This window comes from Manacus candei, unplaced genomic scaffold, assembly GCF_025592945.1.
Source record: "Manacus candei isolate 608988 ecotype Guabito, Panama unplaced genomic scaffold, ASM2559294v1 h1tg000018l, whole genome shotgun sequence".
Lineage (NCBI taxonomy): Eukaryota > Metazoa > Chordata > Aves > Passeriformes > Pipridae > Manacus > Manacus candei.
This window is the reverse complement of record NW_026138066.1, coordinates 18,063,417-18,080,410: the sequence shown is the minus strand read 5'-3', so window position 1 is coordinate 18,080,410 and position 16,994 is coordinate 18,063,417. Positions and strand designations below refer to the sequence as shown.

Below are 16,994 nucleotides of genomic sequence, written 5' to 3'. Positions count from 1 at the left end.
GGTGCAAACAGGAGAATATTGTGAGCACACAGTCTTAGGACTCGCTTGGGCTTCAAAGGCTGTTTGATCAGACTGGGGGGGCACTTCCAAAAACTTGCTGCTTGAGCCCTGTGTGACACCAGAAGAACACAGCCACCAGCCTGCCCCAGGACAGAAGCAGTGTCCAAGCCTCTTCACTAGCCTTTTCTGGGCTCTCTGTTCCTGTCTCCTTGCTCTGGGATGGTTTGTGCCAACAGCAGCCCTGGTCTGCACAAGTCTCAGAGCGAAAGCAGAGGCAGGTGCCTTGCTTTCAGATTGCTTTCTTTTTTTCCCCTCCCAGTCCTCTGTGTGGGCACAGGGTAGGGCACAATCTTACTGTTCTACTGTTAAATGCAGACCACATTTGCAACCCAAACATCTTGTCAGTGTCCCCTTGTATGATACACTTTAAACATCTGTACCTGCAAAAATTAAACACAGATTTTCATGCAACATCAGTGGCTTCAAATACACGAAACAACTCTTTGCCCCAAACCTTCAGCTCTTTAATCCAGGACAACAAGCTTTAACTCCTTTTCTTTTTTTTTCCTACTCATTTAAATCTCTCTGCTACAGATTCTGTGACAGCTTCTGTGGCATGTCAGAAGCCCATCTGCCAGCTGAGATGCTGCAGCACTAATTCATACTGACATGCAGTTATCCCTGCATGGTGGGCACACTCATCTGTGCACAAGTGGGGTCCTTGGTGGCACAGGTTTGGCTGTATTATTTAGCACCATTTTTCAGGACAAAATGCAAAGCTACTCTGAGATAAGCTCGGGAATAAATTGCCACTAACACCTTCTCTGCATGCACATATGTGTTTAAATGCATGCTCAGGCCAGGATATTTCAGGGAGCATTAAATTAAGGTTTTATTATTAAACCACAAAAAGTCGTCCTACTCTTTAAGCTTAGCAAACTCTTCAAGCCTAGTGAACTCTTCACCAAAATGCCACTGCAGACAGCAGGGATATGAAGTCTCATATATGTCTGCTGGCTCTTCTGATTTCTGCAATGACCCCAGATTGATGGAAACAACCACTGGCAAAGTTAAGGGAGCACTGAACATTTCAAAAAGCTAATAAGAATGGTGAGGAAGGAAGGTGGGAATGTACCTCTGTGGTGAATGCCTTCCTCTTCTCCCCCCAGGCTGGTAAGGAGAGGAGCACAGCATATTTTTTGAGGATTATCTCAACTTTAATAATAGCTTTGCAGCTTGTGTTCAAATAGTCTGATTCTAACCTTGATGACATCAATTTTCCCCAGAGTGACTGCATCAAACTCAAGAATGTTACTCCTGATTTAAACCAGTGTGAATAAAGTAAAAATCAGGGATTTTAGTTCAAAAGACAGCATGTGGCAGCAGAGTAAATGTTCCAAAGGGAATCTGAAAATCCCTCAAATTAGAATTATCTGTATCCCAATCAATGTTTTTACAGCTCATTTATAACGCCTTAATCCCAGGGAACAATAATTTTGCTTCAGCCTCCTCTTCTTCCTTCCCCTACACACGGTTCTGAAATGAACTAGAGGCCAAATTCTGCACTGACTCATGTTCCCTGCAAAGCCCAATGATTTCACACACAGCCTACAAAAGGCACAAATCACAGAAGACAGGCACTCCCAAAGCCTCTGATGCAGTCTTTTCTGCCTTTCCCGGCTTCAACTCATGATCTGCTTACACCACACTTTTAATACCCAGAGAGGGAAGGAGGATGTGAAGCATACTTGGTTCCTAAAGGAGAGGTGTCGGACGGGGTCCTCAGCTGCCAGGGAGATGCTGCTGAGCAAGATGAAAAATAGGATCAGGTTGGTGAAAATGTTATCGTTAACGATTCGATGGCAGTGGACACGAAACCTGCAAGAGAGAGGAGAGGCACAACTTTATCTCTCAAAGAACAGCAAGACTTGGGAAACATTTTCCCCTCAATCCTCTTTTGCCAGCAGGACTGGCCCCAGAGGACTGCTCTGCAGAGCACCTTCCCTCTGCCCCAACAGCAGGGAGAATGATGGCCCCAGGCAGCTGTACCGGGCAGCCTTGGCTCTCCACATCATGCAGGACTCACATTCAGTGTGTTTGAATGGAGAACAGTCACTCTGTCCTGACAGAGCCTTTTGTGATTTCCATGTGGTCTGAAAACTGCCAACCCAAAATTATACCCCTTGCTTTCATTCACAGAACCAGTCCTCATTCATCTGGGAGGAAAGCAGCAGAAACAGGCTCTGGAGTTCCAGTGTCTTTCTGAGCTGGGGCTGGAGCGTCACTTAACAGGAGCTGTGGGGGTCTACCTTGCTAACAGGGTACAGGCCTGGCCAAATGGATATAGGGCAGGCTGGCATTTGCAAATGGCTTCTGAGAGGACACCATGCCATGCAGGCTTGGTGCTCTTAGTGGGAAACTAGCAGGTAAGGAAGGAGCAGTCTCCCATCAAATGGCAACTTGCTTATTGGAGACCATTACAGCACTTTCCATACATTGGTATCAAGACATGAGGAGTTAAACCTCATAACAGCCCTGTGCATTAATTCTAGAGGCACTTCATTAATCTATTTAGTTCTACTCTTAGCTGTTAAGTCTCCCAGTCCCTATTATAGTAATTTTACAGATGACTGCAGAGGTTAATTTACTTCTTCTACAAATGACAGTGGGTGGGTGGCAAAGCTGGCATTAGAGTCCACGAGTCCCAATCATCCTCAGTCCCTCCCTGTTACACATACCCAAGGAGGAGTGGCACAAGCTCTGCTGTGGAAAAACTGGCTCTGAATTCAACAGTGCTTTTACAGCCCTGTCTTGCTCTGGGGCTGTGTCTGGAGGCTGAGCCCTCAAGAGAGATACTGGGGTACATGATCTTGCACAGACCAGTGGGCAGTGAGCTCATTTCTGTACCCTTGGAAAGATAAATTCCCCTGTGTCATAACAACCCTCCATTCACAGTACTAGCCTTGCACAGCTATTTTGGAAAGACAGGTGGCACGACGTGAAGCTGCATTGCAGGAGCCCATGGGAAAGTATGTTCTCCTTAGACTCCCCTCAGAGCTATGGATTCTCCTCCTCCTCTTCCTATTTTTAATTTTATGCTCATTCTTGATGTGCAGCAATGAGCAGAGACACATGAACTCTGTACTGGGAGTGGATTTTGAGCAGCCCTTAGGACAGGAAGCTCCTACCTCACACTTGATTAATTCTATGATGGCTCTCTTGCAATTTGGATCTGAATATGTAGGGGAATTCCAATTACTGATTTGCCTCCAAGTCCCTTATTTCTGAAGCTTTCATGATTTGTGTCTTCAGTCAGCTTTGCAGGTGCCATGAACTCCCACTGAATATTGTCAGGGGGGTCCCTACAGTTGTGCTTTCATGAGGACTTCATGCCAGGGCCTTTAAAGGAGAGAGGGGTCAAAGAAGGTCTCTGGTATGAATTGCTGAAAGGGAGCTCTGCACCTCATAACCTTTGGGGCCCAACATGAAAAGGGTACCTGCTCTTTACCTCCTTCTTCCAGCTAAGCAGTCTCTTAAATACCTGTTATTAGGACTGAAGATGAAAAAAGCACTGGCATCAGGCATGGGAACAGCCTTTTCCTTGAGGTGCAGCTCAGACATTGGGCGAGGCCGAGGGCCGACAGGCATCTCAGGTTCTTCCTCATCTTCCTCTGCTGCAAGAAACATTTTTGTCTTTTAATGCAAAATATAACCCATTCTGCAGTGCTGGGGCATTTGTCTCTGTCATAACTAGAGCTAAAAGCTAAGAACCATTGAAATAGGATGCTAAAACTTGAGGTTCCTTGTCCACTTCCTTCTCCCAAGGCAGCATTTGTTGCCCAGTGCTTGCCCTGGCAAACATTGATCTAGTCTCTCTGTAAAACCATTAATGCTGGTAAACCCACAATATTCTCACAACACCCTCCTCAGATACTTCACTGCAAAAAAAAAAAAAAGCTTCTAATGACTCACTTGTACCTTTCTTGCTATGGTCTAAATCCAGTATCTGTTTTCTTACTTTCCACGCACACAGAAAATTGAGAATTGAAAAATCTTCCTCTTGCAGAAGGCTTTTACATACTCAAGGACAATTAATATGCCTCTGTGAGAATATCTTAATCCTAGAGCAAAACAGCAACAGTCTTTCCTGAGGTGCTGTGTTCTCCAGGTCTCTGATCACCCTTGCTACTTTCTTCCAGATTATGTGCAGGATTAATCTGCAGTTGAGGTTTCACTGGTGCAGGAGAGTTGGAATACTTATTATATCTTACACTATCTTCCTGCTTAAATGTCCTTCATGGGCACTTTTCATTACACTCTGGCATTAATTTGCCATCAGTTTCTGATATGCACCAAGTACAGATTATTTATCACAGAACAACTGTCTAGGCTGTCACTCCCCCTCTGCATTTCTGCCACTGACTATTCCCAAGAGTGGCACTTGGATCTCAGCCTTATTGAACCGCATCTTTTTTTCTTCAGACCATTCCTCCAGTTTATCAAGTTCTGTTTTTCTCCTATTTGTGAGGATCTCCATGGAGCCACTGCCACATCTGGGACTGTGTCTGGATGAGTGCATGTACAGAGTAAACACTGAGCATGGGCACACTGAATGACACCGATCAGAAGGTCTTAAAAATTGTCCTCTTTCATAATTTAGTGGGGGGAAGATTAAAAAGGTGGGAAAGAGGCTGAGACTGCTGAGAGTCTTGAACCTGATGCCTCTGGAGCAGATCTCCAGGCCTTGTGCTGAACAATGAGCAACCTCGGGATAAAAAATACAGAGAGGGGGTCTAAGGGTTGTGTGAAAGAGAAGCTTCCACCTTTGAGGATTCCTTCTACCTGCTGAAGTCAGATGTTGTTTTGTAAACAACATGATAGGATTTTGCTGTTTTAAAAGATCCCAATCCTCTTGCTTAATCAGCAGGACAGAAAAAAATATACTTCAAGAAAGGAGTCCGACAGGTTAGATGAAGCTGGTTCATCTTCCAGGCAATGCAAAGGAGGAAACTCTAGTTAAAAGGTTCATCCTGAGTTCATAAAGGGAGATAAATTCCAGGAAAAGATTGTTCCTTCAGGGTGAGGTACTTGATCTCGTTACAGGACACATCAGAAAGAACAGATGAATCAGCACAGATCCTAATCTAGATATCAGAGACAGGAGAAAAGTGCCCTTTTTGAATGCTTGCCATTATTACATGCAAATAGGATTCTTTCTTTACACTTCCAGTACCAAGAGTTCAGCTCAAATTCACTTGATAGATCTTTTCATGAATGTTTGAGCTGGTACACAGAGTTTGTACTTATTCAGTTAGTCTATTTTTTAACAGCTCAATTAATGTGTAATATACTTTATAATACTCTTTATACAGGCTTTATTAGTTAAAGAAACATTCTTTTACAAGTACTTTTTTACATAGTACTTGTAAAGCAGGTGTTAATGTCAATGCTCATATTTATACAATATTCCATACTTTGCACTTATACCTTTTACCTACAGGTTTCAGAGCAGACTGACAATGAGCGATGTAAAAAGATTCCTTTTCTTCTATAACAGGCCAGAAAACCACTGCCCATGTGGGATATTTGAGATTCTTACTTAAAAAGACTAGTATTCTGAGTCCCTGTTCTGCACCTTCACTATTGGATCATTCTACTTCTTTTACTCAGAGGAATGCTTAAATACCCTTTTAAGTGGATATGGAACAATGCCTCAGGAAAATGGACCCTTAGCAAAAGGATCAGCCCCATGAAGACCATAAAGAACGCTGCTCCTCTCCTCTTTTTCTCCTGTCTGCCATTCAGCAGGAAATACATTAATGATTCTGGCAACCACATACCTTCAGATTGAAAAACACATTCAGTTCCTCAGCCATAGATAAAGAATAATGTTCTAAATATCTTTCACTTAAAGTAGAGTCTGGGGCAGAGAAGAAAGGAAACAGCGAGGCCCCCAGTTCGCAAATAACAACATGAGAACAACCTCACGTCAGTTTGTAAAGTATCTACCTGCATATAGAACCTGCATAGTTGCTCACATTTGTAGAAGCAGAAGTTCTCTGGCTGTGAAGACAAACACAGGCTACAGTGCAGCATCAGTGAGAAATTTGATGATGGGGATATTTTTTTTTTTTACTGTACGAAAACCAGAACTCTTGTATAAGGACATTGCTTTGCTTCAACCTCCCATGAATCATCCCCGAGCTTTTACCTTCATTTGACGTTCTGAATTCCTTGTCTATTTCTGTACTAGACTGCAAGACTAGCTCCCTGTCTTCTTATAATAAACATATCATCATAATAATTCTTCTAGTGTACACAAATCTCTGGAAGAACTAGTCTGTCCTTCCAAAAAAAGGGGCTAGGTGATCTGAGGAGCTGCAAGCACACAGGGTACTCTGGGGCCTATGAGCAACACTGTGTAGCAAATAGAGCCAGAAGAGGTTATTGAGAAAACTGGTTGAGAAGTAGAAACAAATTAGAACCCAAACAAGGTAGGTTGAAAGAATAAAGAAAAAAAAAATGAGGTGACCATTTCAAATTGTTTCTGAACACTAGATTAGGGTGAAGGATGTTTTCAGAGGATGGAATGGTACACAGCCATGGAAAGGTCACAGGCACTAACAGCTTAAATCAGAAACAGAAAATAGGTAGAACCAACTGACTGCATCTAAGAAACAACAGGATGTGTCACTTAAAGCACAGCTGAAAATGGATCTATGTGCAAGTGGGCAGGAAAAGGTGTGTTCCCAGATGGGCTGTATATGGCTGCACAGCATCTCCTGTACCACAGCTGGACTGATTGGCAATCAGCAGAAGGATTCTGGGCTGGTCAGATGGCCACAAGGGAACTGGGCAGGGATACATGTGGGGATTAGGAAATTCTTGCTTGCTAGTGCCAGGGGAAGCCTTGAAGCCTTGTTCTCCAGAAGCAACTACACAAGGCAGAGGTGACATGTCATATCAGCTCTGAGAGTACCCTGGTGTTTCTGAGCTTTATACAGCAGAACGGAACAGATGACTATGATAAATCTGATCTAATAAGGGATTTACAAAACTTTACTGGCATCTGAGCCTTATGGTTGTCTTCCATGAAGTCTGAAAGAAGTGGTCAGGTAATTTAGTGAGCTGTTAGAGATCAACTTCACTCTTCACAAAGAACAAAGTAACCAAGATGGTGTCCCTTTGCGTTTCTAACAGGAAACAGAAGAAAACCTGATCATCCATTCAAATTTTAGGTTGTGTTCAAAAGTATATTAAGTCAGGGATTGGCACCCCAAGGCAGGAGTTAAAAGTGTTTTCACTTAATTTTCCACACTTTAATTCTATGCATGGCTGAATGACAAAAAATGAATGTAGATGTAGCTTTTGTCACATATTTCATATGCTGGACTATTTCTAAGCTATCCACAGAAGGCAAAACTAAACTCCAATTCTATTAGCAGTAGACTTAAAATCGATACAGATGACTGTTGCTTCACTTGAAAAAAAATGTAATGGCCTGCAAATCCAGGCCAGCTGAGAAACTGAAACGGAACTGTATAGAGCTGTTTTAATTTGTCCTAACTAAAGACTCCTGCAAACCCCTTAGCAACTGGGGATATGTGTCCAGTAAGTGCCTGTGCCTACAGAGGTGATGGGAAGATTAAAGCCAGAGGCATCTCCCCCAGGCAATGTTAAAACACTCTTGCATAGAGTTAGAACCACATTCTATTCCTGATAAATTGGCTATAAATATGGAAGAATACAAGTATAGCAAATGTGGGGACTTTTTGTACTGAAAGTCAAATGCAATGAAGAGTTTTCCATTTTGCTTGTCTGAAACCCTTGTCCATCTACTTAAAATGAACTATTGTGTTCTTTTTTACCCTGCCACATCAACCTATTATCAGACATTTATTTATTAGGAATCATGGAATAGAAGAGAATGTGTTTCATAACCTATTATAGCCTGTTACGTAATCATAGAAACATGTAAGAGCAGAGCAGGAAAGGACCACAAAAGGCCCTCTGGTTCATGCTTATGCCAGGCCAGGATCAATTAACTATTATATCTAAGCCTTTTCTGGAAGACATTTTTCTGACTTGCTCCTAACAGCATTCAGTGATGCTGGAATTCCACAGCCATCTCTGTGATCTTTTCTAGCCTCACCATTAGAAAATTCTCTCTGGTGTGAATCTTAAGTGTATTATTTGATAATGGAGATAATTTCCCTCCTACCTGTAGCAGATTTTTATGCATTTGAAGGTGTTTCTCCTGCCTTTCCTAACTCAGATTATCACAGTTCATTCAATCTCAGTTCTTGCCTCCTACTAGCATTGTTTTCACCATTCTCTTCTATACTTTTTCCAGTTGGAGCACCCAAAACGAGAAATGATATTCCAGAAGAGAACACAATAGAACAATTGCTTTGCTCTGATTAGCTTTCACTGACCACTTAAAAGAAGCCCATAACTGCATAAAAAGGTTTGGTTTTCTCTGTTTATAAATCTCACTACTTGCTTGCCTTTTGAAAGACAGCAAACTGTTGCTGGCAAACTGTTGAGTTTGTGATCATAAGATTGAGATTCTTTTCTCAAGGACTGTTACCTAACTAGCTGTCACCTGAGATCCTTTATTTGTGAATTGTTTATTCCTGTCTATGTATAGAGCCTGGCACTTTCAATTTTATTTAGACCATTTATCCAGGACCTCAACAGCTCTTTGAATTCTAATGCTGCCCTCCAGCATGCTTTGTGTCCTTCCTAGCTCCATGTCATCTACAAATGTAATAAGCATATTGCCTCTTCCATCATTCAGGTCATTAACAATGAACTGAAGTGAACTCCAGACAGGCTTTTGGGTTGTAGAGGCTCACTTGGGCTATCAATACCCTCCACATAAAGGGTTGGATCAAATTCTCTCACAATCATCCAGACCATAATTTTCTAGCCAGCTTCGGAGAACGCTACAAGAGTTGGTCAGAAGCCTTAGCAAAATGTAAAAGAATATGACACCTACTTCTTTTCTCTCACGTACCAGTATTTTCAGCCCCTTCTAGAAGAAAATCAGAGTGGTTTCATGTGAGTTGCTCTTGGCAAATCTGTGTTGGCTGCTAGTCATCTCCTTATCTTGCAGTCATATACTTTGTTTAATCATTTTTTCAAGCACTTTTCCAAGAATGGAAGTTGAACTGACTAGCTCCAACCCCACCCCCCCATTCAGGATCTCTTGAAGAAAAACTGCTTGAAGTCCTGAGATTTCTTAGACCAATCTGTCAGGTATCTGAGGATGATGTTAATTAGGCCCAATTGACTTGAAAATCAGCCTAACTAATGCTATAGTTTGATTCCTCCCATTCTGTGCTGAGGTCTTATGCCATTAGAGTTATTTTAATGTCACACTGTCCTTTTTGATTAGAAAACAGCACAAAAAGGCATTCAACACTTTCCCTTTTATGACTATCTCTCGTGAGTCTCCCTGACCATTGAGTACTGAAAAACACACTGAAAACAAAGTCACATGTATATTTTCAAATGCAAAGATTTTCATGTGATTTGATTTGGTTCTCTGCAAAGCTCTGCATTTCCCAATAAAGAGTTTCACAGAGAACCAAATGAAAGATGACCAATCAGTACAGGGACTGCAAAGGACCAAGTCCACACCTGTGCAAACACAGGCAAGCACATCACTCTGTCCCATCATGAAAGCATTACATGTTCAGCATGCCTGCTACCACAATTTGGCTTTATGTGCATTAGCAACTGGAGCTTCTCTTTGTCAGATCAGGGATAAGAGGAAGAAGATGTATACCTGGTGCTTCCGTTGTGGGATATGGGCTCTTTTCTTCGTTTTCGTTGGGTTGATAATCATCCACATTGATCTGACAGAAATGGAAAGAGAAGCATCAAAGCCTTTATCAGACAAGGCAGACAGTTTTCATTCCCTCAGAAACCCAGGCTGCTCATGCCATCAGTGCACAGAGTGCCTGGCTGGCAGCAGACCTTACCTTGGTAGCAGGTGGGGATTCTCCATCAGCGGTGATAGATTTCAGCTCAATTTTCTCCTCCTTCGTCTCTTCCTCCACAGCTGTTTTTTCCATCTCCTGTTTCTTTTCAGGACTTGCAGTTCTAACAATTTCACAAGATAAAAAGCAGAGAGTTACAAAGGTGAACAGCTTGTTTCCCTTTTAGGGACTTCATGTAATACAGCACACACCATGAGAACAATCAGCTGGCATCTCCATTCTGAGCCCAGTGGCTCCACCTTGTCCTCATCCACAGGCAAAGGCAGAGGCTCTGCTCTAATTCTGTATAGTGTCCTTTATTTTGTAGCTTTCACAATGGCATGTGAGTGTGTTTGTGTGTGAGTGTGTGTGTGTGTGAGGGAAGTATGTGCCTGTGTGTTTGTGCATGTGCATATTCTAGGTCTGTCAGCAGAGATCTCTTTGTTCACCCAATGACAAAGGCATGGACCATTTTCATCTCTTATCTTCCCCTCGGTTGCCTACAAAGGTTTTGCCCCTCTCTGCACTCCCAGAGGGAGGGAAATCTGCTGAGTAGCACGCAGGATGAAACAGAAAGATCTGCACAAGAGATCCCCTCCAAGCAGCCTGGAAGACAGTGAATGGAAATAACCAGTAAGGAGAGGCTTCCCTGCTGTTGGCAGCTGGGAATGACAGAGAAGCTCCACATCCAACTCGTGCCTCTTAAGTGTCTGTGGAAACACTAAAAGAACTGGCATGAGAAGAACAGCATGTGGCATCAAAAGAAAAGGAAGCTGCTGAATCTTGTAGTGGGAATGACAGTCTGAAAATACGCTTTGTGGCCCAAAGCAATTGGAAGATAATAGGGAGATTCAAATGGGATTTTAACATTGACACCATTTCACACTCATTCTCTCCTGATGCTCTGAAAGCTCATCAGTCACCCAGACTTCCTTTTCCCTGTTCACATCACTGCAACTGTGGGGACTCCCAGCTCATGGCACTTTCTTGTCTTACAGTGTGAATTCCTTTACGTAAAAATTTATATATACATAATTACATTAATCACATATGTATAACCCATATACACACAGAGAAGATAAACATACATATACATAGGTAAATGTATCATATTTATGCACATATATATGCATCATATACCTATGTATATGTATCCTGTGTAATTACACTCACAGGAATATATGCATGAGTGCAGATAGCTGTATGCAAATGGATTTACCTTGCTAGCTTTTTCCTTTCTTTTTCCTCTTCCTCCTCTTTCTGTGCAGATGTTAAACTCTCAGCATCAGCAAGGTTGTCCACAGCAATGGCCAAAAATACATTCAGCAGGATATCTGTTTGTGTGTACTTAAAGAAAACTGGCTTTAAAAACTGCAAGAAAAGATTATACCAAGGGTTTCTTAATTGAAAAATTTTTAGCAACCTGTCATCATGTGTCTTGGATTTTCCAAACTTCCATTTCACACAACTGCTCAGGATGTGCATATCCAGCATGCACAAACCTACACCTTCCATCCACATAGTTAACACACTGCGGGTTTCCAAAATTTCACAACAGAACAACTGATATAAAACATCTAAGTCCAGGCTTATATTTTAGTTTCCAACATCCCAAAAGAGCATCACTTTGTGCAACAAATCCCACAGAAGATAAGGGGAGCACTAAATGCTTTGCATCTTTGACAGCTTAGGTCACATGAATGGATTTTATGGACAGCAAGCATATCACTCTGATGAGCATTTCTGAGGTTAATTTAGTCTGGACAGTGAAGAGTTGAGTTGACAACTCTGACATCTCCTAGCAGAGAGTCCATGCATGGCCAGTCATGCCTGTGTAGCTCAAGGGCAAGGAATCACAACTGTTTTCTTGTGTTATGAGTCAGTGTTCAGGTCTCGTGTTACAAATCTGAATATCAGCTTGTTCTATAAATTTCTTGAGCTTAGGTCTTATTACACCATGATAACTTTTAAGCAAACCCCGGTTCAAGGCTCAGCCTGGAAACACAGACACCCCCCTCCCTGGGCTCCAAGGTCTAATGGCTCCAAAGTCAGCCAGCATGTAGACTTGGCTCACATTTTCACAAGGAGATCCAAATTGTAGCTTTTTTTTAAGCTGTCAGGAAGATTGCCTACCTTGACCTTCAGATAAGTGGAATTGCACCATCTCACTTTGAAGTGAGGGCATGCAGGTCAACTGAAATGTCAAATAACAGGGTTTGAGAGATCTGAATTATGAACAAAGGCCAGAAGAGTTGGGCTGAGTCCACAAGGTGGCTTTATAGAAGCACCAGTATAAAATGAAATGTCACCTCTGACACAGAAGGGCCATTTATTAGGGAAGCAGAAACTAAACATGGACAAATTTGGAGCAAACTGAGATATGGAACAGAACCACAGCTCTATGTTATTTGCAAATTGCTGTGAAGAGACACTCAGAGCCTAATCATGCAATGTGCTTTATACCTCCTGGGATATGCACAGTGCCCTCACCTCACCTTGAAGCCAGAAAGAACTCAAGTTACTTAAGACCAGCATAGGCTGGAAGATAACAGAGCACAGGATTTTCTGTTTGAAGAACACACAGATTGCAGCAACTGAAATGGAACATGGGTCCTGTGAGTTTACACATGAATTAATGTATGATCTCACATAAATCAATTATGTCAAACATATGTTACTCCTATTACAGCATTTGTATATAGCATATTGTAGATTATACATATTTTTATTCCACATAAGGCTTGGATGAAAGCACATGGAATATATTACTAAAAAAGCAATTGAAGCAAAAAATATGCAGTAAGTACAGTAGGAACACACATAGATTAGTATCTGAAGAAGTCAGGAAAGAAAACCTACGACAGAATTAAGGGGAATGAAAAATAAAAACACTAAACATGTGAAAATATAAAATAAAAGCTAGCACGTGGAACTGGCACGTAGCTGGCTCTTACAAGTGTCTATATGCCTTAGCAGTAGCTAAAATTAAACAAACTTGTTTAACTTTAGGCAGTGTAAAGCCAAAATTCAGACCTAGGGAAAAGGTAAAAACGTGAGATATGAAACTCATTATTTTCTGACATGACAAAGTAAATGGTGGCTTTAAATTCAGCCCCTCTTGCAGAAAAGAGTAGCATCAAAGGATACAGTTTCCACAGATGAAGAGGATGATGAAGTAAATACAGACCAACATTCCTGGAAAAGAGGGGCCGCCATAAGCCATGATCCCATCATACATCACCGAATTCCAGTCCTCCCCAGTCAGGATCTAAATGACACATTCCCACCAATAAGGGATACAGTGTTAGACCACACAGAGAATTTGAAAACCCCATTAACACAAAGATATCTATTGTCCTAAAGAGCACCCCCTCCCCCAGGATGGTTGGTGATTCTGGCTGTGTCCATCTAGAAAATTAAATTAAAAAACAAACAACAAACCACAGAACAAGGAGCATGCAAAGAAGTCCTGCGTTCGAAGTGTGAAAAAACCCAAACACATGTCCCCTTGAAGATGATGGCTGAAGGCAAACGGCTCTCCCACACAACTCTGTTCAAATCTTCCCACTTTTTTCCAGGCATTTCCCTCCCACGTGTCTGTTGTTTCAGACAGGCTGCACAACCTGTAGCACTGCCCTAAGACAGCACTCCCTGCCACTTCCCTTCGTTTTGCATCCTCATGCTCTTGGTGGATCACTCCCAAAACTGCAGTCAGCTTATGGTCATTTGATGAATTCTGTGGTGCTGTGAGAGGATTTTTGTTCCCCAGCACAGTGGAGGGGTTGGGCTTTGGCTTGTTGCCCTGGGACATGAAAATGGCCCTTCTCTTGTCCTACCCTGTTAAGACTTGATGGCCTTGGAACACACAGAGGTTTTATCTTTGGTTCCCCACTTTGGGAGGGAATACCCACTGTAATACTGTGCTGGCAGCACAGTGTGGCACCTTGCTCCTGGAGCTGTTAGTGTGCTGTCCAGTCCTGGGGACTGTCAGGCTGCAGGGGAAGGGTGCAGGACTTGTCTCGCCCCACACAAACACAAAGTGTTGGCCCCACTGGGACCACTCGTGCCCTTACCTGAAACACTGTGAGGAGGGACTGAGGGAAGTTGTCAAATGTACTCCTCCTGGTCTGCATCTCATCAAAGTTAAACTTGCCCCCAAAGAGCTGCATCCCCAGGAGTGAGAAGATGATAATGAAGAGGAAGAGAAGCAGCAACAGGGAGGCAATGGAGCGAACTGAGTTCAGGAGTGAAGCCACGAGGTTACTCAGGGAGTTCCAATATCTGGGAGAGAAAATAGAAGCAGTTAAAATTCCCTCAATCTGAGACAGGTGCTCATGGACTGTACAGGATATTGGTTTGGGCTGCCTTCTGCATATAAGCAGGCATTTCCAAACACTCTGTTAAGCAGTGAATCATTGATGTGCTTCCCTAAGATAATGAGACCTACTGCAGCTAATGAGTAATTTTACTACCACACGTGTACATACCCAATTCCCTCCACCCCCCACTCCATACGCACACCCAGAAGATTATTACAGCACTCTCCATCTAAGGCTCTGCACATCTTATATCAATATACAGTGATTAGTTCTTGCTGCTTCAGTGAGTTACATTCTAACCAACCTCATTACAACACTCACAGATGTTATGGCAGCCAGAATACCTCACTCCAGAGAATGGTCTGCAATAACCAACAAGAACAGATGGGGAAACAACTCTTTGGATGCAAATATGAACTTGCCCAAAATCTGGCGTGTGTGAGTATATGTTTGGGCTCACTCACAGAGAGAAGTTGCTGGGCTTTCTGAGATTGAGAGGAATGAGAAAGATATTAATGGTCCTTTTAGGTGGACTCTAAAAGAGACTCCAGATCTACATCCATTTGGAAGGACACACCATCACTGCTTTTCTTTGAGTATCAAACCTACTATCCTTCCTCAAATAGGCTGCAGAGTATTTTGAAGAGCTTTATTCAAGAGACAGGATGGCTGAAGAACCGTTCTCTCAGTGTGTTCAGGTTTGTGTCCAGTTCAGAGTCATGTATGACGCAGAGAAAGGATCTTTCTTTCCCTTCTGGTTCCACTTTAGGGTTCAAAGAGATGCCAGTAGTATGATTGCTGCAGCATCTAAGTTTGCTTCCATTCTTTGCCAGCCTGCACGGTAGTCACGAGTTGCAAAGAGGTTTCAGAAAAAATTTCTAAATTTTTTGCCCATGAAGCAATTTCCACTTCGGACTTGCATCTGCTCAACCACTCCTATTCTATTGCTTAGCTGGCCATGGCCTCTTCTCCCTTATGTTTTTAGTGTGGCAGAGCTTTCAGACTGGGCTGAAGATTAGCTGTCATCTTCGAACTGCCTCATTTCGAAGCACATTGCTAGCAAGCTTCAACAGCTTTCACGGGTCAGCAGGCCACTAATGTTCGCCTGTGATCTCTGGGCCTTCCTTCTACCTTGCCTACCACCACACTTTGAGATTCCACGATGGCCAGTGTCCTCCAGGCCCTTCTCCCAAAGCCCATAACACTGAACATTTCTTTACTGGGAGGACTCTGCATTTCTAACCGTATTTACCTTGAAGAAAGAGTTCCATGTAAGAAGGATGGCAGACATGTCTAGTGCTCTGGCTCTTTTGAGGAAGCCTGATCCTTCAACATGCAATTTTTTTCTGTAGGTAATCTAACCATTAGAGACAAGAGTTCTTAAAATCCCAGTTAAATTAATATTTTTAAAGTGACAGTGTAAAAAGAATACTTTTCTTGTTCCATGGAAGACAGGACTGCCTGAGCAGCCCAATTACTTTATGAAGGTTAGCAGTCTGATCTGCAGAGGGACACTGCCATGTCCTCTGAAGTTCAGCAACTGGTTCATCTCCAAGGACTAAGCTTCAAAGATAACTGTGATGTTTTCCCTCCAGCCCAGTTTCAGCACTTCAGACAAAACTAGAGTGCTTTAAAGTTTAACTGCAATTAAAGAGATGAGCAATGAAAAACTACAGAGCAAAGGTAAGGGCATGGAAGCTTTTGGGCTCAGTGCCACCAAATATCTGCATGGAATGTGCAATGTAACAGCTCACTGTGTTTGCATTTATGCTTACAGCTCACATACTTTCACACTTTAGAAAGAAGGGAAAGTGACATGGGAAAAGGGAAAAATTCATTTCTGGTGGCAGTCAAATGAATTCAGCATCCTGAAAGCAGAAGTTGATGGGCTCCAGAATATCTCTCCAAGTCCTCCAATGTCAGCCAGGACACACATTTTCTAGGTCTTTCTAGCAGTGCCCTTAAGGAGCATACAGTAAAGCTGTTACACATCTGATCAGTCCCAGTGACTCACTTTAAGCTTAAATGCATTGCTATCTCAGCAAACAACTGTGTAGACTTCTATCAGCTCTCCATTTCTTAAAAATGGCTCAATACTTGAGATTCAGATTCTTATGTGACTATCAAACTTAAAGCAATTAACTGAGATGGCCTGGTGATAAGATTAGTGCTGTTTTGTTTGTGTACTGAGTGCTAGCTAGAAATACAGAACCATTAGAAAAGTAAATAAACTGTTTGGGGGTGGGGGGGAGAGAAAAAAAAAACCAGAAAAAGGAGAGGATAAGGAAGGCTTGACTTGACTAAGATGTGAAAATAACAACTGCCTTATCTCGGGGTCCTAGAAGCCTGACCTGCAAGTCTGACCTGACGTTACCATCTGTCACATTAGGTGGTTGCAGAACTATCATGAACGCTCCCTCAAAGTGAGATCTGGGATTACTCAATGAAACACGAGGTTTTCAAATCAGCAATGGCTGAAGCCCAGACAAAGAAAAGTCTCTCAATACTTCATCCACCCTGGTTAATAACTTACTGCAAAGGAAAAATGCAGCACTACTGAACGGAATTGGAAGTTTTGGACCAGGCAGCGGATAATGGGAAATATGACAGAAAGCACTGCTGCTGCCTTGGACTTGTAGGGAAATGAATGTACTTCTTAACAGCCCCCACTTGCAGATCTCAGACCCTT

General features: G+C 42.5%; 1 protein-coding gene across 2 annotated transcripts in view; it reads right to left on the bottom strand.

Moving 5' to 3' along the window:
- Positions 1–16,994, bottom strand: part of CACNA1C (calcium voltage-gated channel subunit alpha1 C) — a 476,564-nt gene that overhangs the window by 88,202 nt on the left and 371,368 nt on the right. For both annotated transcript variants that reach the window (XM_051784889.1, XM_051784890.1), the window contains exons 14-20: positions 14,060–14,267; positions 13,134–13,254; positions 11,206–11,320; positions 9,990–10,110; positions 9,794–9,863; positions 3,542–3,674; positions 1,749–1,878 (exon numbers count right to left, since the gene is read on the bottom strand). In XM_051784889.1, coding sequence (XP_051640849.1) covers positions 1,749–1,878; positions 3,542–3,674; positions 9,794–9,863; positions 9,990–10,110; positions 11,206–11,320; positions 13,134–13,254; positions 14,060–14,267 — 898 coding nt within the window. The remainder of the gene's footprint in view (positions 1–1,748; positions 1,879–3,541; positions 3,675–9,793; positions 9,864–9,989; positions 10,111–11,205; positions 11,321–13,133; positions 13,255–14,059; positions 14,268–16,994) is intronic.